The 22,381-nt window shown below is 45.4% G+C and overlaps 1 protein-coding gene across 4 annotated transcripts in view; it reads left to right on the top strand.

Moving 5' to 3' along the window:
- TNFAIP8 (TNF alpha induced protein 8) overlaps positions 1 to 22,381 on the top strand; it is a 111,952-nt gene that overhangs the window by 50,807 nt on the left and 38,764 nt on the right. The window contains exon 1 of one of the 4 annotated variants that reach the window (XM_079793289.1): positions 20,928 to 21,000. The exons of 2 other annotated variants lie outside the window; for them this stretch is intronic. Coding sequence is in view for 1 of the 2 variants with exons in the window: in XM_079793290.1 (XP_079649416.1) it covers positions 21,711 to 21,741 (31 nt within the window). In the remaining variant the exon portion in view is untranslated. Of the gene's footprint in view, positions 1 to 20,927; positions 21,001 to 21,334; positions 21,742 to 22,381 lie in introns of those variants that run through there. One more of the 4 variants, XM_079793290.1, reaches the window with a different exon arrangement.

Here is a 22,381-nt window from a genome sequence, read left to right as displayed (position 1 = left end):
AAAGGAAAACTAAGCTAAGATTTATGTTAGCTACAGCTTTTAAAACAAGGTAATAAGGCTTTTACTATGGCTTACTTTTCTAGCTACCTCTGGCCTTTGGCACCTGTATCCTTGATTTTTCTTTTTTTACTAGAGGCCTGGTGCACGAAGTTCTTGCATGGGAGGGGGGTCCCTCATGGGAGGCCTGCACTGTCTCACAATCTGGGACCCCTCGGGGGATGTCCGACTGCCAGTTTAGGCAGTGGAACATCCCTCTCACAATCCAGGACCCTAAACTGGCAGTCGAATATCCCTAAACTGGCAGTCGAACATCCCTAAACTGGCAGTCGAACATCCCTCTCGCAATCGGGGACCACTGGCTCCTAACTACTCACCTGCCTGCCTGCCTGATTGCCCCTAACCCCTCTGCCTGACTGCCTGATCACCCCTAACCACTCTGCCTGATCACTCCTAACCACTTGCCTGCCTGCCTGATCGCCCCTAATCACCTCTGCCTTGGCCCCCACTGCCACGGCTTCGTCTGGAAGGACATCTGGAAGGTCATTCAGCTGTCTGGTTTAATTAGCATATTACACTTTTATTATTATAGATACGTTCTGTATTTTTAAAAATACATGAATATATATATATATATAGTGGGATACTGTTAACTGATAAGCTGAAAGGGGGATAAGGATTGTTTTGTGTGTGGGGGCGGGGGGAGAAGGATTTGCTATTGTGTGTCCTCACTGAGAATGTGCTATTAGACTCATCTGAAAGATGTGAGGAAGCCAGGCTTGTGAGTATCCTGGGGAAGAACATTCTGGGCAGAGGGAGAACAGATGCAAAGGCCCTGAGGTGGGAATGGGTGTGGTATTCCAGGAAAGGCCAAGGGGCTGATACGAGGAGGGGAGATGAGCCAGACAGGTGGTGAGAAACCAGAGTAGGTGGCACCTTGTGGACAGTTAAAATGATTTGACTTTTACTGGGCAGGAGATGGTCTAGTGTAATCTACTAATTTTATAAATGAAATTTAGGACAAAGAAGAAGTCAAATCAAGTGTCCATGGTTATTCAGTGTCCTAGTGCCAGAGCTGGGATAAGTACCTGCCTCTGACCCCAGCATTCTTCCCACCACCCTGCTGCTTGGTGGGATGTGGGCCACACACCGGCCCAGATTTCCAAGTGTAGTGACTCCTCCAGCAGCGGTCTCAGCGGTTCATTTTGGTTATTCCCCAGTGTGTCCTGCCCACCTACAGAGGACCCGCTGCAAACACAAGGGTCAGACCTCTCATCCCCAAGGAGTCCCTTGCGAAATATTGCCTTTCTTTGTTTTGATCTGGAGATAAATCCTTCTGGTTTTATAAATACTATAATCTCATAAACCAGAATCTACAATCTCCTAAAGCCTCCCTACATTCATTGCTAAGTTACTTGGATACAGTTAACACAAGATAAGAGTGACTGATTGTTATCAAATGCAGTTTGACCTGGACAACTTTCGCTCAACATTCTTTGTCTTCTTGCTTACTATGAGTCAGTTCAAGCCTTTGTTTTTCCTTCCATTCCTTTAGATCTTATGACTGTTGTCCTCTGGACACAGTCCTAATCTTCTAATTTCACTTTCTGTCGAAGGTCGGACCAGTGCTAAGTATAGAGAAAAATAACTCTTTGCTGTCACCTGTGTCATCTGCTCTCCTCTAGTCACCCATGACCTGTATTCTGTGGACAGAGTAACATGACGTATTTGTGGAAGGTTGTCCCATCTTGTGGAGAGAGCTAAGTCATCCCTGACTCTCTTGCCTCTTCTTTCCCTTCTTCCCATTATGGATACCTCGAGATTTACATTAGCATCTTAATTTGCATTTAGAATTGCATAGCACTTTTTCTGTGTGTTTTTAATGTTCACTTGTATACATTGTCTATAAATGAGCTATCGAATCCTGGGGTTAACACTGATTGGCATCCTTTGGTATCAGTACTTTCAGTAGTTAGTTCAGTAGTAGATTTACATTAGCATCTTAATTTGCATTTAGAATTGTATAGCACTTTTTCTGTGTGTTTTTAATGTTCACTTGTATACATTGTCTATAAATGAGCTATCGAATCCTGGGGTTAACACTGATTGGCATCCTTTGGTATCAGTACTTCCAGTAGTCAGTTCTTCATCTACCCCTAGAGCATGAGGGCGAAGACCCCCACAGTCCTTTGCTTGTGGTCTTTGGGAGAGTTGTCCTCGCTGGCTTGGGGAGAGCCTGAGGAGGAGTGCTTGCTGGGGAAAATCTGTGATCAAAACTCAAGACAACAAAGCAAATGCGGAAATGCAGGTATTTACCTGGGGGTTGCTACCAGCAGCAAGAAGGCCTTAAGAAAACTTGACAAGCATTTCTTCATTTCCAGCTTTTGAACAAGTGTTTGCTGCATGTGGGTGGTGGATCCCAAGAGTGTTCAGTTACAGGTGCCTGCAAAGACCGCCTAATTAAAATGCCGACCGATTCCCCCAGCTTCCAGCTTCCAGAAAGTCATTCTGTTGGAATTCAATGTTTCGGCCATAAGACTGCTGAGTGGAAGTGCAGGAATGCAGTGAGCTGTGCGCTCGGTGCCTTCCTCAAAGCAGTCGCAGGTGGACTTTAGCATATCCTAAGGCAAAAAGCTGGCCTGACCCTAATAGCCCAGTGCTGCCTGTTCCTGCTTAATAAGTTCCTTCCCTTCACAAATGTGTCCCTGAGCTCCTTACCACACCCTTGGTTCCTGGGACAAATCCCAGGGCAGGCCTGACCTGGCTCCTGGCTCCTGGTTCATTAGTCTGGAGCTTTTGCACACCTTTGCCTACCTTACAAGTCTTGGCCCTGCCTCCTGTCAGGAAGGTGGCCACCCCTTTGTGGCAAAGATGTCCTCACACAGGGCCCATCAGGAAGCCCATCGGCGCTGGTGGGCAGTTTCATGCTGGGAGTGGAGGAGGAAGCCCAGGGAGTCTGGGCCTGTCTCTCAGGCTCTCCTCCCTGCCTGTGCCGCTGAGATTTCTCAGCAAACCGCCCCTGGGGGCATGGCTGTCAGTTACCTTTGCCATCGGACAGGCTAGCCTTGGCCTTGCAAGAGAGGGGCCTCCAGACTGTGCTCTGGCCTTTGTTAGGCGGCGAGCTTGAGGAAATGGAGAAGAATGGGCTGGTCATGTGGTGAAGCCGGCAGCAATATTAGAAGTCCTCATTAGCTGCACAGGATGTTATATCAGTTAGGGCTCTTATGCAAGAGAGAGAAACCCAGTGTAGACTGGCTCGTACGAAAGAGAATTGTTTATTAGCTTACATAACTAGAATGAGTTTTGATTTAGCAGTTCAGTGATGGCAAGAACCCATTTTCTTTCCAGGCTGTCCTCTGGTTGAATTTCATCCTCAGCTTGCTTTCTGTCATGGTGGTTAGATGTCTGCAGCAATTCTAACTTCATATCTGCAACACTCTGTCCAGAGGGAGAGAGAACGGACTCCCGGTGGCTCTATTACAGGAGTGAGTGATCTTTTCTAGAAGTCCCAGAAAATTTCCGGTGCCTCATTGACTCACATTGGGCCATGTGCCCAGTCTTAAGCCAGTTTACTGACTATAGAAAGTGCTGTGTTGATTGGCTTAGTCTGGATTGCCTAAACCAATCGCTATATGGTTAAGGGGATGGGAATACTATGTCTGAGTTAAAATGGTCAGGGCTGCCCGGCCGGTGTGGCTCAGTGGTTGAGTATCGACCTATGAACCAGGAGGTCTCGGTTCAATTCCCAGTCAGGGCACATGCCTGGGTTGTGAGCTTGATCCCCAGTAGGGGGTAAGCAGGAGGCAGCTGATGGTTGATTCTCTCTCATCATTGATGCTTCTATCCTTCTCTCCCCCTCCCTTCTCTCTGAAATCAATAAAAGCATTAAAAAATTAAAAAATAAAATGGTCAGGGCTGAACCTGAGAGCTAGGGGTGGGGATAGTTTCCCCCTCAAACAGCACAGTGCAGAGGAGGGAGGACGGAAGTAATGGCTGGTCAGCTACAGTGTCTGCCACAGGCTTCCGTTCACTGTGTTTTTTCTGTTGCTTCTAATGACTGGCTATGATATAACACTGTGAGCGGAGCCCTGCATATTGGATTCCACCCCTCACCCCCAAGACAATGACACAGATGCTATCAGAGAGACCAAGGATACATACTCCAGGAACTGCGGATCAGGAAGGGAAATTCTCAAAAGCTGATAAAGCATCCCCAAGGTACCTTAGACCTGGTCTGGTAAACACTGAACAATGAGAATAAGAACTAGATAAAATTATTACAGGCAACCTTTAACCTATGGTAATTATAAGTCCCCACAAAACACTGAAGTCCAATACCAGTTTTCTTTTAAAACCGTGTAATACGGCCATCTGTCCCTGTAAAGAATACCCCTACCTTGTATAGATATGAGCCTAATTGCCATAGTTGATTATTTTACCTATTTTAATTGATATTACCGGGCTCTGCATAATATAAAGATTTTGAAGCTGCACACTAATAAACAAAACAGGGCAGTCAGTCCTATAGGGCTTGATTTCATTTACCCCAGCTGGGACTCCTAGGAGACTGCTGTCTAGGGCAGGGAAGGACTGGGACAAGTTCAGAGGGCTCTTGGAGAGGGAGAAGCATGGTGATAAAAAGGAAACCACCACTTTTGTCCTGAGTAAGTTGGAGCAGAAAAGCAAGCAGTTTATCTTTGCAGATGAAATTCATGCGTGGGGTACAGGATTACAAACTCAGAGCCTGTCTCCAGCCGGGCAATATTCCCTGCTGTGCCCCTGCGGGAAATACATGCACAGAGGGCCAGCCAGGGTAGAGGAGCCCTTCATTATGGATGGGCTTTGACTGAAATCCTAACGATGACCTTGAGTGAGCTAGACTGTCCATGTGCCAGAAGTCAAATCCAGGAATACTGGGCTGGGCTGCAAAAGGACATTGGTGCCTAAACGCATGCTGTGTCCCAGGGCGGCTGGCTGCAGAGAGGACACCTCCACGGCGGAGGTCTTGGACATCTAGTTCTAGTCCCTGTGAAGACACTTGTGGGACAAACCTTTGAGCATGTCCTATCAACTTGCTCAGCCTAATTTCTCATTTATGAACAAGTGTGAAGAATAAAGAAATAGAATGAGAGGATCTCAAAAGCTTCTTTGAGCACTAGCTTTCTGATTCTCATATATATGTGTGTGTGTGTGTGTGTGTGTGTGTGTGTGTGTGTGTGTGTGTGTGTGTGTATAAATCTTTATTGTTGAAAGTATTACATATGTCCCTCTTTGTCCTCCATTGATCCCCTCCAGCCTGCCCCCGCCCCCTGCCCTGGGCCTTCACCACCCTATTGTCTGTATCTAGCTTTCTGATTATTGGGTTCTGTGCAGGGCGTGATAGGAAGTGTCCTAAGGAACTGAGACGAGGTTGAAGTAGAGACTTAAATCCTCTGTGCCAGGACAGACAGACAGACAGATGATGGCACAGTGTATTGCATGCTGCAGATGTCTTAAATAGCCACCAAGTGGCTGAATGGCTGATGGCCCCAAGTTGAGTGTCATTTTTTAGACACTACAGACACTCAGTACAGCCACAGCTCCCTGAATAGCAGGGTTGTTTCCTTTGCCAAGCCCGGCTTGGATTGGATTTTGGCTGCCAGGCTCGTGTTCTGTGACATCCAGATGTCAGGGATCTTGTGGGATCAGTGTACATGAGGCGAGATCAGAGAGAGACTCTGGCAGATACTTCTGTTAAAAAGTGGTTTCAAAGCCATGGTCACATGGCTGATTCTGAGACTGATGAGCCCCACCGGTGTTTTTGGTTTCCTCTTTTGCTAAGAGTCTGATTGCCAGTGGTGTTGCATGCTGTTGTGGTTTATTGTTTTTCAGCCACCCGATTACTCAATAATCCACATGTGCTCCACTCTGAAACGGTTAACACCGGAGCTCCACCTGAGTAGGAGAGAAGTTATTTGTTTGTTCTTAATATCAGTTTATATAAGCCAGTGGTCCCAAACTCAAATGTCTGCAGGAACCAGGCAAGAAATACGACTGTGTAAATGGTGCTTTGTATGATCAGGGGCCTGTAGCCAACTTGCAGGGAATGGGTCCCATCTACAGGCATTGAAGTTCAGGTGGAAAACAAAACGTATCTGGCCCAAGAAAACCCTGTGAGCTGGATTCAGACCTAAGGCTACCAATTTGTGATTCCTGGGCTATCTAATCTGACTAATCAGCTATCGTTGTTATGTTTGCTCAACTTCAGAGATGCCAGATTTTATGAATGTGAGCCTTTTGTAATTTTGTTTTTATAACACATTTCAGCTTTTTACCTTAGATTAAAAGACTGACTCTTATTGGGTGGGGTAAGTGGTAAAAACAATAATTTTTACCCACAGATTGGAAATACTTCAAAAGAAATAATGTCCTCATGAAAATCATTTCTTTGGTGCTTGGCCATTGGAGGTTGAATCAATTTGGAGAAGCAGAGATCGAAATCTCAATCAAAACAGTTCTGAGTGTTTTACAACATTTAAAAAATTGCATCACTAAAGATAAGGAATCCCAACCATTTGAAACATATACTTCTGCCCTGGGAGTTGCCTGCTGAGTATATACACTCCTTTTTGCCTTTTCTTACTGTTAGCCAGGGTGGGGTTAGTGATCAGGGTGCAATTGGAAGTGGGACAATCTTGTTTTCTCAAACTTCCAACCCACCCTACACTTCTGCCATGAGTGCCATGAGTGAACAAAGAAACCAGGGAATTCATTTATTCTTAGATGTTAGTCACCCTGGGACTTTCTGCCAAGGGAAGCTTGTATTTTTAAAAGAATCTGATGGTGGAACAGAAAATAGGGCTTAGGCCAAAGTACCACGACTCCAACGAGAGTACTTCCTGTCGTGCCGAGAGGATGATTGGAGGGTTGGGAGCCTCCCAGGTAAGACCTTATGTTGCCTGGCTTCAGGTAAGGCCTGCTGGCCTAGCATGAGCCACTGAGCATGGAGTGGGGTTCAGCTTCATTCTGTTTTATTTACATAATTCGAACTCACATCAGAGTCCATGCAAATTATTGCAAATGTGTTTCTGTAAGGGACTGATGGCATCCAGCTTCCCTGAGGCTGGTGCTGGCTGGTGGGAGAGTTCTGGGAATTTAAATATTCCTTCAGCAAAGAGACTCAAAGCTGTGCTAAAGTTGTGTTCTTTTGACAGTGCTTTCTCTTCAGAGTGCTCTCAACTTGTTTCTTTCAGTGAGATTTTATCAGCCAATAGTCCTCCAGTCCTTTCTGCAACTCCTTGCAATTTGGCTTCTGCCACCAGTCATGTTACTAAATTGTCTTCCTCAAAGCTCCCCAGTGACCACCTGGTCATCACATCCATTGGCCTTTATTAGCCTTTCTTTCTGACTGGTGATTCTTTCACCCATGGACTATTACGCATGCTGCTAACTCTACCTGGAACCATTCTTTCTTCTTTTCTCCCTCACCTCCTCTTCCTTGGCTAATTCCTGATCCTCAAGTCTTAGCTTGGGCATCACTTCTTTCAGGAAGCCTTTCATGATGACTCCCTTCCCCAGGTTTGGTTTATGAACTTGTCCTATGAGCTTTCATAGCACTCCATACTTTTCTGCTGTTGTACTTATCATACTATATTTCATCATGCTCTATTTTAATTAGTGTCCTCCCTTCTTCTCCACTGTACAATGGACTCTTGTGAGGACAGTTACCATGGTGGTTTTATCTACACCATGTGCCTTAAGCCTATACATAACAGATGCTCAATAAATATTTGCAGAATGAACTACCTAACTGACGATGGCATCTGAACAGCGACGTCTACATTTCCTGTAGAGCCGACAATGAAGCCCTGGTTTTCTCCATCAACCTTTGGTTCTTCCTAGGACCTCTAGTTAGAAGATGTAGACGTGTTGTTGGATATTGTCAATATCTGCCCCTGAGGAAGAAGCTTTCAGGAAACCCAGGCCATTCACATTTAGCCACTTCATGACCAGGGAGTGATGGCTACCTGTCGATGCAACCAAAGGAGAGATGAGTTTTAAGGATTCTGACTACTAACAGAGTGGGTAACACATCGTTCAGGAGACCAGGCTAATAGTGGAGAAAGAATCTGAATATAACTGATTGGCAACAGTAGGGAAACATATACTAAGAGTTAGAGGGACTGATAAGTGCTGTGTAGCTATAAAACTGTGTAGACATTACTGTACTTTCTGGACCATTTAAGGAATTTCCAAGGTAATTTTAACGATGTGCAGTTTCACTTTAATGATCTTAGAACCTAATGTCCCTCCTCTCACCTCTGAGAACATGATTCTGCTATATGACGGTGTGACATCTGTAGATCTATGTATGGGAACAGGCTTTCTGGGGCATTTAAGAGGAATGTGAAATCCTGATTGTATGCATCTTCTTGTCTCTTAAAATTGGATAGACATTGTTGACTGGGTGTAATAACAATAAAAAAGAACAACTTTATTAGACAAGGTTTAGTGAGCAAAAAATAGGTTCATATCTAAATTACAGAATAGTGTGATTAACAATAGTAGTTGGTAAAAAAAATAATAAGTATGATCCATAGCCTTTGTTTAGTGAAGATTGCTATGCAATCTACTTTAGAAATATTTTCATCAGAAACTGTGCAGCACTTTCTTGAAGAGCCCCGGTTATATGGGAACCAGTCTGATAGAAGAGGCTCAGCCATGTACCCACACTGGCTGTCCTGCTCAGACCTCAGACTCAGGTGTGGGAAGTGGAACTCCTCTCCTTCCCTCCTGCCACAGCCATTGCTCCTCTGGACTTTCCCTTTTCTATGAATATCTAGCTCTGTCTTTCTCCAAATCACCCAGGTTCGCAGCCATTGTGCCCCTGACCTCTTACTGTTCTGTATCCCTCTCAGAGCATATGGCATATTTGCTTTGAAATAGCATTATTTGTGCTCTGCTCAATCAGAGACATCATAGTATAGAGAAAAAATAGCAAGAAATGAGGTCAAAAGACCCACATTCTAGTCTCAGTTCACACTTAGTCTGATCTAAGTGACCTTGGGCCAGTCCCTTAATTTCTTGGAGGATCTGTACCCTCACCAGAAGCAAAGGAGCCAATAATACCCCCGATTCCTTCCTTGCAGGTTTGCTATGAGGGTTCGTAGCCACATATGCAATAGCACATATCAAGCTAGAATGTACCATCTTGCTGAGATGTAGTAAGAGTAGAGATAGGTTCTGTAATGTATCTTGCATAATACCTAGCGCATAGTAGGTACTTGATAAGTTATACTTATTGCTGGCAGTATTAAGAGATAGCTTAATTTAAACACATAATTGTTTGGTTCTAAGCTGGTTGCTGGTTCAGAGTTTGCCGCTGTGTACTTTTTTCTTCCTCGGGTCCAGATCACAGGATATCTGGGACAACCAAGGTGCTGGCTTTTTACATTGACAGGTTATTTTCATCCATTAACAAAACATATGACAACATTAATTACATATTGTGCAATGATGGATCCCAACGTGGCTTTAAAACACAGCACGTTGTAAACCCAAACAGCCTGCGAGGGGAAGCTGGCTCCTGAGAGCCTTGCTTAATAGAATGTTTCCCACCTGAGAGAAGTTCATGCCTTGAGCAAGGAGGTGTCTGGAATTCCCATCTGGGATTTATCAGTGTATCGATTCAGGTGGCCCAGTGCCGGATGTTCATTCCTAACATAAAGAAAACAGAGCTCCCATTCCGAGGACGGAAGGTTGCTGCTCTTTTAAAGTGGGCAGCTGCTGCTGGTACCTTGCTGGCGCTGGAAATTCCAAAAACTACAATGGAATTTTGTTGCATCTGTTTTATGAATGGTTTCTAGGACAACTGGTGGGTTTGGTAAGTGCTGGTAAGGTTGCCTCCATGAAGATCAGTACAATCCATTAGGTGAAGCCTGGACTCGAGTGGCTTCGACTGCGGGTGTTTGCATTTGCTCAGCACTCTCTGTTTATGAAGATGTTAAAGGAAGTGCATCCATTCTGTGCGTGTTGTAAAACAGAAGGGTTGCAGCTGTCAGAACTATTTTCATCTTGGCTCTTTTTCTGATAGATTTTTTTTGTAAACCTGTTAGATTTATGAATTGGTGCAGATTATCAGCCTCAGTTCTGCGGATGCAATGCAAATTTCCTTTTGTTGTTTTCTTTCTTTGAAGATAACATATTTATGTATGCAGGTCCTTGTACTTTTTGCGTACGGGGATATTAAGCTTGTTCTTATGTTGTCATAATTCAATATTATGAAACGATTAAATAATTAGTTATTTAGTTATGTCATGCCTTCAAAGTGTCCAGCATGTGTTCTACCCTAAAAAGAAGAAGGGGGAACCCCACAAGTCATAATCTTGTGTTTTAAATTACAAATCTGCCTTGAGTGGCTACTCAAGGTGTTCTGATTCATCATAAAGTTTGTTTCAAGTAATTTCCAGGTAATGAAAACAAGTATCAATGTTTCTGAATGATCATCTACTTTCAAATCATTCACATCTACGTGCAGGGGTGCACATTCATGATTTTGCCTCTAGTTGAGTCATTCACACCACTTGCATTGCCGTTGCTTTTTGGGGAGAGAAAGGTCAGTGTTTCAGCGGGCATCTGGGTGCCTCACCCACAGCCCAATGATCTCTGCCGCCTACATGGGGGTAGGGACTGGGGCAGCCAGCAGTGGTGGCAGGTATGAATGATGATATTTCTAGCTTTGGTGGGCACTTGAATTTCAACCCATGGTCTCATGTAAAGGAATGTGTGTATGTGTCAGTCTGTTCCTTCAGGGATAAGGATACTTCTAGACAGCATGAGTCTAAGGAGCCATTCAAGCATTCTTAGTGGTAGCTGAAATATGTATACTGGGGCAAAGGTTCCCAAACATTCTTCACTCATGCCTCTGTCGTTTTTTCGTGTCATTTCTAGGATAAAACAAATACCTGACAGTTTCCCTTATGAACGGCTTAGGTCCAAATAACTTAGTAACTAATTATGTACTAGCACTAGTAAATTTGTAGACATGTGAAAAAATACACACAAATTGAAAGCTAGAAATGAATGCTTTTACTTCATTCTTCACCTGAGTTACTTACCAATGGCATGTGTGCACCTGTTGGGCCTTGCACGTTTCAGTCAGGGTCCCATCAGGAGACAAACTACCCGGTACGTTTAATAAAAAAAAAAAAGGTTTACTAACAAAACAGGGTGGTGCCTCCTCAAAAAAGTAAAAATAGCATCACTCTATGATCTAGCAGTTCCACTCCTGGGAATATACCCCAAAGTAACTGAAAGCAGAGATGTGGGAAGGTTTCTGTGCACCCATGTTCACAGCTGCTTTATTTATTAATTTATTTTGTATTTATTTAATTTATTTTTTGTTAATCCTCACACGAGGATATTTTTCCATTGATCTTTTAGAGAGAGTAGAAGAGAGAGGGAAAAACAGAAACATCGATGAGAGAGAAACACATTGATTGGTTGCCTCTTGCACACACCCCGACCAGGGCCTGGGGGGGGTGGGGGGAGCCTGCAACAGAGGTATGTGTCCTTAACCGGAATCGAATCTGGGCCCTTCGGTCCACAGGCTGACGCTCTATCCACTGAGCCAAACTGGCTAGGGTGCACAGCTGACATTATTTACAATAGCCAAAAGGTGGAAGCAACCCAGGTGTCCATTGACAGATGAATGGACACGCAAAATGTGATACATACATACAGTGGAATATCTTTCAGCCTTACAAATTTAGGCAGGAAATTCTGACACAGGCCACAACCTGGTTCAACCTTGAGGGCATTGTGTTAAGTGAAATAAATCAGCCACACATGCAAAAAAAAAAAAAAAATACTCTACACTTCCACTTACCTGAGGTACCTATAGTTCTCAAATTCAGAGACAGAAAGTAGAATGGTGGTCGCCAGGGACTGAGGGGAGAGGAGAATGGAGAGTTGGCATTTAATGGGTACAGAGTTTTGGATTTGCAGAATTAAAAGGGTTGTGGAAATGGATGGTGGCGAGAGTTGCACAGCAATGTAAATATACATATTACTACTGAACTCTTGAAAATGATTACGATGGTAAATTGTATGTGATTTTTTTACTATTAAAAATTATAATGAAGAAAGCGAACTATTTTTTAAAAAGAAAATATTAATCGATGAGGACTGGCTAATAGGAAGTAAAGAGGATTCTAAAGAAGAGAGGAGTAGCCGATGTAAGGAGCAGTCATTTTCCCGGGTTTGAGATAGAGCGTCAAGCATGAGCTTCCCTCACTTCCACTCCAGACCTTGTTGGAGAGGGGAGGGCTGGCTCCTTGGATGGCAGAGAGGTCACATGATGCTGTGCTGGTAGAACTTGCTGGAAATCCACCCTCTGGGACGCTGAGGACATCTGCTCATAGGGAGTTTTCTTACTGGAGGCACTCTGCTACATAAAACCGCCTGGGGGTGGGGTGTCAGATGCTGCTGGAGGCTGGGTGACCACCCGGAGAGGCAGTTGCTGGAGAAGGTGCCCAGGTGCCAGGGGTGCCACATGTGCCTGTAGGAGTTTGCAGCAAGACCACACCAGAACCAGTGAGGAAAAGATCTCCCTGTAATGTCCCTACACTTCGTTTCACTGCCAAAGCTTAGAATTGTCCCAGCTGGCCAAAGAAACAAAGTATTTCAAGTCCTATCTTGACTTTCTCACAGCCGGTAATGAAGGATGAATTTGGAATATGGATCACCGACCACCTCACAACTTCTCAAACCTTCAAGTCAGATCCGCTCCCACCACCCTAATTTGCTCTCCCACATTACTTTTCACTTGCTTTTTATCACAGCAACCACCAGCAACCTAGCTTTGCAAAGAAATGATGTCATCCAAAGAAATGTAGCACATTCTAATGTTACACCGTGAGCTAGCTTGGATCAGTAGTTCCTGCAGTGTCTGAGACGGGCTGAGTTTCCCTCCAAATTTAAAATATCCTGCTACAACCCCTGGGAGTTTGCTATAGTGCCCTGCGGCACCAGGGCATACAATTTGGGGATCTTAGGTCTAAAGTCATGCATCTCTTTCAGCAATCCTGACCACTCCACTCTAAGATGTGAGAATCTAAGATGCTGACTTGGTTAAGAGTACAGAAGAGTCAGATGTAAAGTGAAAATTGTGTGGGGTCAACATTATTTTTGAAAATCTCTTGGGGAATTACCAGATTGGAGAATAACATACATCTTCCAGTGTATAGAAGACTGACTGTATCAATGTTTCCTTTAGCATTGGGACAGCTTGCTGTTTCTTTGGGACCAGATGAAAGAGTTGGTTTATCTTTGCAGGCACAGTGATTTGAAAAAAATAGTCTTAAACACAGCATTTAGCACCAGTGCCTGAGATGCTCATAGTGTGAGAGGCAACGAGACGAGAGTCAGGGAGGGACCAGCAAATTCCCAGCTCCGTCTCGTGCTTACTCTGGGGCATGAAATCATTACAAGGGGATGGTGGCTGATGCACCATTTAGATTGTTATTTTTTCTCTCTGTGTTTGGGGCTGATTGTACATAGCTGAAACTGAGAAAGTTATATGGCATGTGATGGGACGTTGCTGTTGAAATAGAGTTTAGATTAAGAAATTAGTGGTTTTTAGCCATCTTCTGTTTCTACTAGGAAATGAATGGGCTTCCTAAGACATTTTTTTTTTAGGTAAGTAGGCAGGCACACTATTCATGTTAGCAGTTTCCCAGAAAATACATTCATTTTGGAGATGTCTACTTTGTGAGTCATAATTATTACCTATTTCTGTAGCTCTTCTATAAGGAGAAGCTGAATAATTTAAGTTTTATAATCTGACCTATTCAAATGGGAAAATTCTGACCTATGCCTTGCTGGGTTACCTGAAGAACAGCCCACCCCCACCCCCATTTGGATAAGTTCTGCTTTGGTTCACAGATTCACCACCTGCTGAGTTTGTCTGTTGAGTTTCAGCCTTGGCTGCTGCCACCAGCAAGCCTATCCAGCCTGCCCCTTCGCCTCCCAGCCTCTCCTGCCTCCTAAACAGTGACTAGTTGGCACAAAGGTTAACTTCTTGGAGAGCCTACCCAAGTCAGAAACTCAATGTGAAAATCAGATTTTGACAACTTGGAGCGCATTACACTTTCAAACAGATCTCAGACCAGGAGTCTATGGTCCAAATTCCACATAAGGGACACCACTTTGTTTTCTTTGAACAAAATTTCAAATTTCGTTCAGAAACATGAGTAAAGCTCTTAACTGCTCAGATGCAGTCAAGTAGGGCCCACTGCCCAACCTGTCTTGGCATCGTTTTCTACCCCCTCAGAGTGGGCACACGGAAGGGAAAAGCGATTGTCACTGCCGCCGCCTCGCCCGGAGCTGCTCGCTTCTGAATTCTTCGCAATAATCGATGACAGATGTGCGGCTGGCACTGCAGAGTTGCACAACTGTCTCACATTGCATTCGACTGCAACCCGCTAGCCAATGGGAGGGGGTCTCCGCTAGGTTAGTGAAAAAGAAGATTCAGTTAAAAATGTATGTTTATCTCGTCACAAAATTATTTCAATGCTGTAAGGAGTAAAGATAGTAGTTAGAGTGGAAATAATTTGATAATCACCGCCCTTAAACTTGAATTTCAGTTCATTATGAGGAGGAACATTCCGATGATTAGAAAGGAAACGGGTCTGTCTCTGAAAGGAGTGAGTCTTTGTGAATAGAAGTAATGGAGGAGATTTGGATGAATGATTATTGCCTGGGATGTGTTTAGGAGATTGCTTTACCAGCCGCGGAGAAGATTAGAGTAAATGCCCTCTTAGGTACTTTCCACGCCTGAGTTTCTGTGACTGATTGTTGATCACTTTTTCCTCCTGCTGCTTTTCTAAAAGAAAGCCAGGGATATATAGGTCAGAAGGGACCCGTCTGGCTTGCCTGGTGTGGTTCAGTGGTTGAGCGTCGACCTATGAACCAGGAGGTCACGGTTTGATTCCCAGTCAGGACACATGCTTGACTTGTGGGCTCCATCCCCAATGTGGGCATGCAGGAGGCAGCCAATCAATGATTCTCTCTCATCATTGATGTTTTTATCTCTCTCTCCCTCTCCCTTCTTCTCTGAAATCAATAAAAAATATATATATATTTTTAAAAGTGACCCGTCTGGCCCTAACTGGTTTGGCTCAGTGGATAGAGCATAGGCCTGCGGACTCAAGGGTCCCAGGTTTGATTCCAGTCAAGGGCATGTACCTTTGTTTCAGGCACATCCCCAGTAGGGGGTGTGCAGGAGGCAGCTGATTGAAGTTTCTCTCTCATTGATGTTTCTAACTCTCTCTCCCTCTCCCTTCCTCTGTAAAAAATCAATAAAATATATTTAAAAAAAAATTTTTTTAAAGTGACCCGTCTGGACCCATCTCAGCCCTGCCTCTCTTCTTACTGGTGAATCCTTTCTGTAGTCCCTCTCACGTTACTCCCATGTTGACCTCATGAACCTGGGGACAGTAAAGAAGTTCAGTCCTTTAATTTTCACTTCGGGCCACACATATGAAATCGCCACACCTACTTCGTATAGTATCTGTAAAGTCAGCATTTAGGACTTCTAAATAGATGCTGCACAATCTAAAACAATCTGGCCTTATTCACAGAAAGTATTTGGAAAAGAGACAAAGGCGACTTCATAATTTTCATTGCTTCATCACATTCTTGACTCATTCCATTATAGCTACTACCCTCTTAATGAGATGGCATTATCCCCATTTTACAGGTGTGCAAACAGAAACTCAGAAAGGCTAAATGACTTGCCTGCTTTTAGAAGGAGAATGAGAGAAGAATAAGTAGGGGAAAACACATCCTAACGCAAACGAGTTAGTACTTACTGGGCTATGGCGATCAGGCCCAGGTCAGCCAAACTGAGCAGTGTTCTTCTGCAGGCTCCTGACAGCTTTGGATCAGAAGGGTTAGTTAGAGTCCTGACCAAACTTTTAATTAAAAGAAAGAAAAGAAACGGTTTGTAGCCCTCCTGGCCAGTTTTTTTCAGTGGTTACAGCATCGGCCCTGGAACCAAAGGTTTGATTCCCGGTCAAGGGCATGTACCTTGGTGGAGGGTTCAGTCCCTGGCCCTGGTTGGGGCGCAAGCGGGAAGCAACCAACTGATGTGTCTCTCTCACATCGATATTTCTCTGTCTCTCCCTGCCCCTCTCCTCACTCCCTCAAAATCAATGGAAAAAATATCCTTGGGTGAGGATTAAAAAAAAAAAAAGGTTTGTAGTTTCATGTACCTGAATAAATAGAAGCTGTTGAACTTACAGTTTAAAGCATTGAATATCAGCAGTGGAATAACTTTAATTTGAAGCTGTGATCTAAGCATTTGAACAGAGCGATTTGAGCCACCTATGCTAGAACTGTGGCCAGCTCAAACTCTGGAAATCTCCCAATGTAGCTAGCACCCTGAGTTATTCTTCTGCACAATAAAGGACTTGAATTTTACATGACTAGTTTAATAGAGTGAGAAAGTCTGGATATCGGAGACAGGAGGCCGAGACCGCATTTGCTGTAGTCTAAAGAACATTATTACTTAGTCTTGTGACATTGAACAAATCCTATAACCTCCCTTTCTTTAATTACATGTCTGCAAAATGGGTATGATGACCCAAGGGAGCTAATGGGAATGTCTGAATGAAACCTATACAGGCATCATTGCTAAGTATTATAAAAGAAAAATCATAAGTCATACGTTCTTTAGATAATAATTTCAGACCAGGTTTTGAGAGTGTGTGTGCTTAATTTATTAAAAACTTTTTATCAAGGAAGATTTCTTAGAGAAATAAGAGCAAACAATGAAAGTCTCGGAGACAACTGCATCCCAGGGGCATTGTTGCCCTGTGTGTGTGCTCACCTTAGGTGTCAGCACTTCTTCTGTTCCCTCAGAATCCTCTACTCACACTCCGAGCACTAGGGAGTGAGGGGGATATGTTGAAGATGTCACTAAGGAGAGGGTTTACCCATAACAAACTGCAAACTCCCAGGCAGGGCCCGGCAGCAGCTTTCTCCCCTCTTCCATCTCCACACTCACTCTCATGTTCTTCCTTGATTCGGAGCAGTTCTGTCCCATTCCCCCGACCCTCCAAAGACCCCAACCTAATCCTAGTACCCAGCAATGCATAAGCGTAAAACCTCTTGAGGCACAGGGCGTGGCCTCCTGAGAAGGTGCTTAGGTGACCTCCACTGTCATTGGTGGCCCCCAGGGGCTGTGGAGAGATACCCATTGAGTCCCTCCTCTCTTTTGGAAAGTTAAATGCAACAGAGTGTCCGAGGAGGGTGAGAAGGATGCAGACCCTGCCGCCCAACCATGTGAGACTGAAAACACCGATCTTTCACGTGTAAAGAGAGAGACTGAAAACCAGCTTTACATATAGGTCATGGAAGTCTTCAAAGCCGTTCAAAGGTATAGACATAATACAAGATAAGTTGAGGGAAGCCTCAAAGTCAAATAGAAGAAAGCTACTTTTGATACCAAGTATAAACACCCCTCCCCCCCCCCGACCTATAATCTTATACGTACAGATTCAATCCTATCAGCAGGATAGAAATAAAAACGTTGATGAAATGACTGTTTTTGTGACCTGGGATTCTTATGACTTAGAAGCTGTAGGTATATAACTAATTTCCAGAGCTGCTTAGTATTTTTCACTGCAGAGATCATACAACATTCTTGATGTGAGCAGAGTATATGATTCCTCCTAACTAAACTGCACCTTCTCCTCGCAGGCTTGCTGGCTTTCTCATTTGTCTAACAACTTGCTGACCTCCCCCATTCTTTTTTTTTTTCTCCAAATCCTCCCCTGAGGATATGTTTATTGATTTGAGAGAAAGAGAGAGAGACAGAGAAAGAGAGAGAAAGAGAGAGAGAGACATCCATGTGAAAAAGAAACATCGATCAGTTGCCTCCCATTAGCACCCTGATCCCCTGTTCTTAATAGATATCTGGGCAGCTATGAGCAAAAGGCCCAAAAGCCCAGACTTTTTAAAAAAACAAATTTAACAGCTCTTTGAGGTATAATTTAAGAGGAGATTTTTCTGCTGCTTTGTGCTAAAGTTCAGTTTAAATGTGGTGTGAATAAACCTTCCTTAGAACCAAGGTGACATGGAAGATTGAGTTCTTTAGTTCTGTGGTCAAAATTATAGCAGTAAGCTCCGTATCAGTGGGGCCCCTTTTCCTGTGACACATGTAAATGTTTGATCATGACTGACTGAAAAAACCATCAGAATCTTAGCCAGCATTTTAACTCTCCCATCTTGACACAGAAGGTGGGAGATTCATGATTAGACATGGGTAGGAGTTCAACATAGTATTTAAATGCAGTTTGGTATTCAGTGAGAAGTGTTGCTAACTTGGTTGTTATTTTTAAAATCAGGTTGTCTATAATGTCTGTATGACTTGCAAGCACTTTCCAAGCCACACAAAGTGATGTGGGAGTATTTCTTAAACATACAAGAGTGAACAGGCTCCACCTACAGGAGATAACAAATCATTGTGATATTCTAAAGCATTATTCACTAGGGCTAGAAAGGAGCTGATCCCCTTTGGAATAAATGCAGAGCAAGCCCTAGCCAGTTTGGCTCAGTGGATAGAGCATCAGCCTGTGGATTGAAGGGTCCCGGGTTTGATTCCTGGCCAAGGGCACACACCTCGGTTGCAGGTTTGATCCCCGGCCCTGGTCGGGACATATGCGGGAGGTAACCAGTCAATGTGCATCTCTCACATCGATGTTTCTCTCTCTGTGTCTCTCCCTCTCCCTTCCACTCTCTCTAAAAAAAAAAAAAAAAAAAATGGAAAAATATTCTCAGGTGAGAATTAATAACAACAACAAAACAAACAAACAAACAAAAAGACGCAGAGCAAAATCAAGAGGAAGTGACTGACCTAGTGTGTATGTGGAAGTCCCAGAGAACCAGCGGCCTTTTGTCATCATTTTGCAGGGTGGGGCCATGGGGCAATGTAGTGTCCAGGGAACATAGAGGGCTTTGAGGTTGTACAGGTGAATGAGGAGCATCCTTATTCACATACTTTTACCAGTGGAAAAAAAAAAAATAAGCTGAGCATTCCTTGCACATCAGCTAGATCAGGACATTAAGTTCCTCTCCAGGTTTCCTGAGGATCATGGTGAATGTTCAAAGATCACCCGAGCTGCTGAAATGACTCTCAATTGAATTTCAAGGCTGACGTGGCAGCGTTTGAACTGTTCACTCAGCAGTTGTTCTCCTTGGCTAACCTGAGCTGGGCTGAAGGTCTTTTGGGGAACCCCATGGAAAAACAAGTAGGACATTAAGGACATGTATTTTGACACACCTTAAGTGCTTAGTATATCATTAGACTTGCAAAATGACATTTAGCAAACAGTTCTTACTGGGGGGGGGGGGGGGCACTCGCTGAAAGAAGAGGTTGAAAGTGAGTACTGCCTGTGGTGGATGGGGCCTGGAATTTGGGCTGCCTGACTTTGCATAATCATCACCTTGAAAAGGTGTTGCGCCTTCCTCCAATTATAGATGACCGGAGCTATCTCTCCTGTGCACTGTGCAGTGATGAGACCCTGCAGGGCTGGGGCGGGGGTGGGAGGGGGACATCTGGGCTGCTGTGGGGGAGGGCAAAGACAGATGGTGGTGGTGGGCTCCCAGAATGTCCTTTCCTCAGGACGGGCAAGGTCGCTTCTGACTAGGGAGGGAGCATTTCTTTGGATTCAGAATGATCCTCTTGTCTCTTCCACGTCTGAGGTTGCTGGGTGGAGGACCCACCTGAGCCGCTCCTGCCGCAGGATGTAGCGGAGGGACCGCGCCGCTGCGACTCTCCGGGGGTGCAGCTTGTTACCCTTTTGGCGGTGAGGTCCGTTTCCGGGAGGCTCTGCAGTACTGATATTTTCCAGATGTTTCTCCTCCTCTCTCCTCTCTGACTGGCGATGTCTTCCTCTCATCAGCCTTCCCTGACAGTGATACTGAGATAAAATTCTGCTTGGGTCTTAGGCATGTTAGAATCACTCAGCAGTTGGAAGTGATCTCATATCTAGGCCTTATATTAACATTTATAATAGCCTTTGCTGCTTGTGAATAGCGTAAATACTTCTTTTCTGTTCAAACCCAATATTGAAATAAAACCCAAGAGCATCTTTTACAAAAATTTACTTTTCATGGTGTGATAATTTGTAATCATCTGCGTGGTACTTTGTGGTTTTCAAAATCATTTGTTTATATTACCTTATTCAACACCAAACATATATCTGTGAAGTAAATAATACTATTTTTATCCTCATTTTCCAGATGAGAAAAGGCTCAGAGTGGTTCATTAATATGATCAAAGTCATACAAATAATAACGGGCAGAACTAAATTTTAATTCAGGCTCTTTAAATCCATCTATTTTGTATATTGTTTTTATTAAGTTTATCATAGTGCCTTTCCTCTTACCCCCCCCCCGCCCCCCCCATATAAAAATGGGAAATGAGGGAGGAAAGCAGCTGGAAATAAATTTATTGAAAGAATATAACTTCTATCACATTTTTCTAATCGCTCTGTAAATCTTTGCATAAGACACGTGTATGGATGGCAGGCCTTGTCCCCACTTCTCTGAAGTAAAAACCAAGGCTTGACTAAGCCAAAATGCCTTCCTCTCAGCCAATTGTAGGAGCCTGTGGACCAGACCTGGGGGCAGAATTGCGATTCTTCTCGGGGAGGGGGGGGGGAGGGGGGCTCGAGCCTCTTTATTCTAACAGCATTTCAAAGGCTTGGATACACCCCTCACCCCCTACCCCTACCCCCCACTCCAGACCTCCGACCTCCGACCCCCGACCCCCGACCCGCCTTGGGCATCTTGAAGGAAGTTCTCCAGGATTGTTCTGAGAAGCTGGGGAGGGAAAGGCGCGCTCTGAGGGTGGCCCTTGGTGACTGCAGAGCCCTCGGCGCATCCGGGCTGGGCTGGGAGTACCGTGCTCGCCCCGCCACACCGAGTGAGCTGCTGGGTCTGCTTTCCCCCTGCAAGGTAAGGGGTGGAGGCCGGCCGGCCCCTCTCTCTTCCAAAGTCCCTCCTCTTAGGCTTGTGAGCAGGTCCTTCCAGTCACATGGACCCGTATCCACGTTACTTTCCTGCAAAAGTAACGTGCCAAACCCAGCAGCTTTAAAATCCCCAATTTGAGGGCGTATGAGACCCCCCAAAACAAGGAAAGCTAAATGGGCATCGGAACAATGTCACCCAAAGATTCAGAAACTTGTCCTGCACTGCTAATGCATTTCCTACGTTGCAGCGCGCTTTTTTTTTTTTTTTTTAACTTTACTGAGCATGTATTTCGCTGGCCTAGCCTGTCTCAGTTTCCTTCGCCGGCCGCACCCCTCTGCCCCGCCTCTCAGAGAGCCGGGCGGGGGTCTGGCCTGCTCCCCACCTGCCGGCGCCCCGAGCCCTGCGCCCCTGCCCGCGGGCCGCCAGGTCGCCTCCGCCCCGGGACGGGCTGGGGCGAGCGCCCGGGGGCGGACTCCCGCCGCCCAGCTGAGCTGCGATTCGTCACTCGTTCCGAACTTTCCCCCTTAAAATCCCCGCTCCGCCACCAGCCCTCCCTCCCCGGGGGAGGTTTTGATTTTAGTGGCTTTCCTTCCTTTTATTTTGCGTCGCGTTTGGGCTTGGCATCGAAGCGAACTTGTGGCCGGCCCGAGTGCCGTTCCAGAGGCGGCCGCCCTGCAGCGGGTGACCCCGACACCATGCACTCCGAAGCCGAAGAACCCAAGGAAGGTATGATTTTGATTTCTCGGGGGGCCCGGCCCGGTTTGGCGGGGGAATGTGGAGGAAGGGCGCAGGGGGGAGCAGATGGGAGTGTTCCTGGGAGCGGTGGGAACTTTGTTCCTGTCCCTGCGCCTCCCCAGCCCCGTTCGAGCTGCGTGTGCCTAGCTCGGTGCCCTCCCCATCCAGCAGCCCTTCAGAGCCCATGGGGGGAAGAGCTGGACCCAGCTCCCGGGCAGCCCACTGAAGGCTGCGCTGTAGATTTCTCTGGAAACGGCCCGGCCCGGGGATTGCCTCCAAGAATGCAAACTGTGCTTGGAAAAGCGCCCCTGCATCGGGACAGCCCGGAGCCCGACCCCCGGGAAGAGTCCCCAGAGTCGGGGGTCCCTGGAAAAGGGCTTCAGAGATTAGAACCGCCCTGTGTTCGAGGCTAAAAGGGGAAGCCGAGGGAGGGGGAGAAGTGAAAGCTCTTTATTCGGGGAATCGGGTTTTTTTGTGTGTTTTTCCCCTTGCTGGCTTTTCAGCAGCGAGTTCATTCTGTTGGGGGCCGGAGGGGCCGAGAGAGATGACTGGAGCCTTGTGCAGCTGGAAACTGAGGAGAGTTTGTCTGTCTCTAACTTTGCCGAAGCCAAGGGTTTCATGTACTCCTAAC

This window comes from Cnephaeus nilssonii (genome assembly GCF_951640355.1).
Source record: "Cnephaeus nilssonii genome assembly, chromosome: 2".
NCBI classification, from domain to species: domain Eukaryota; kingdom Metazoa; phylum Chordata; class Mammalia; order Chiroptera; family Vespertilionidae; genus Cnephaeus; species Cnephaeus nilssonii.
Note: the sequence above shows the minus strand (reverse complement) of the source record. Positions and strands in the feature narration are given on the sequence as shown.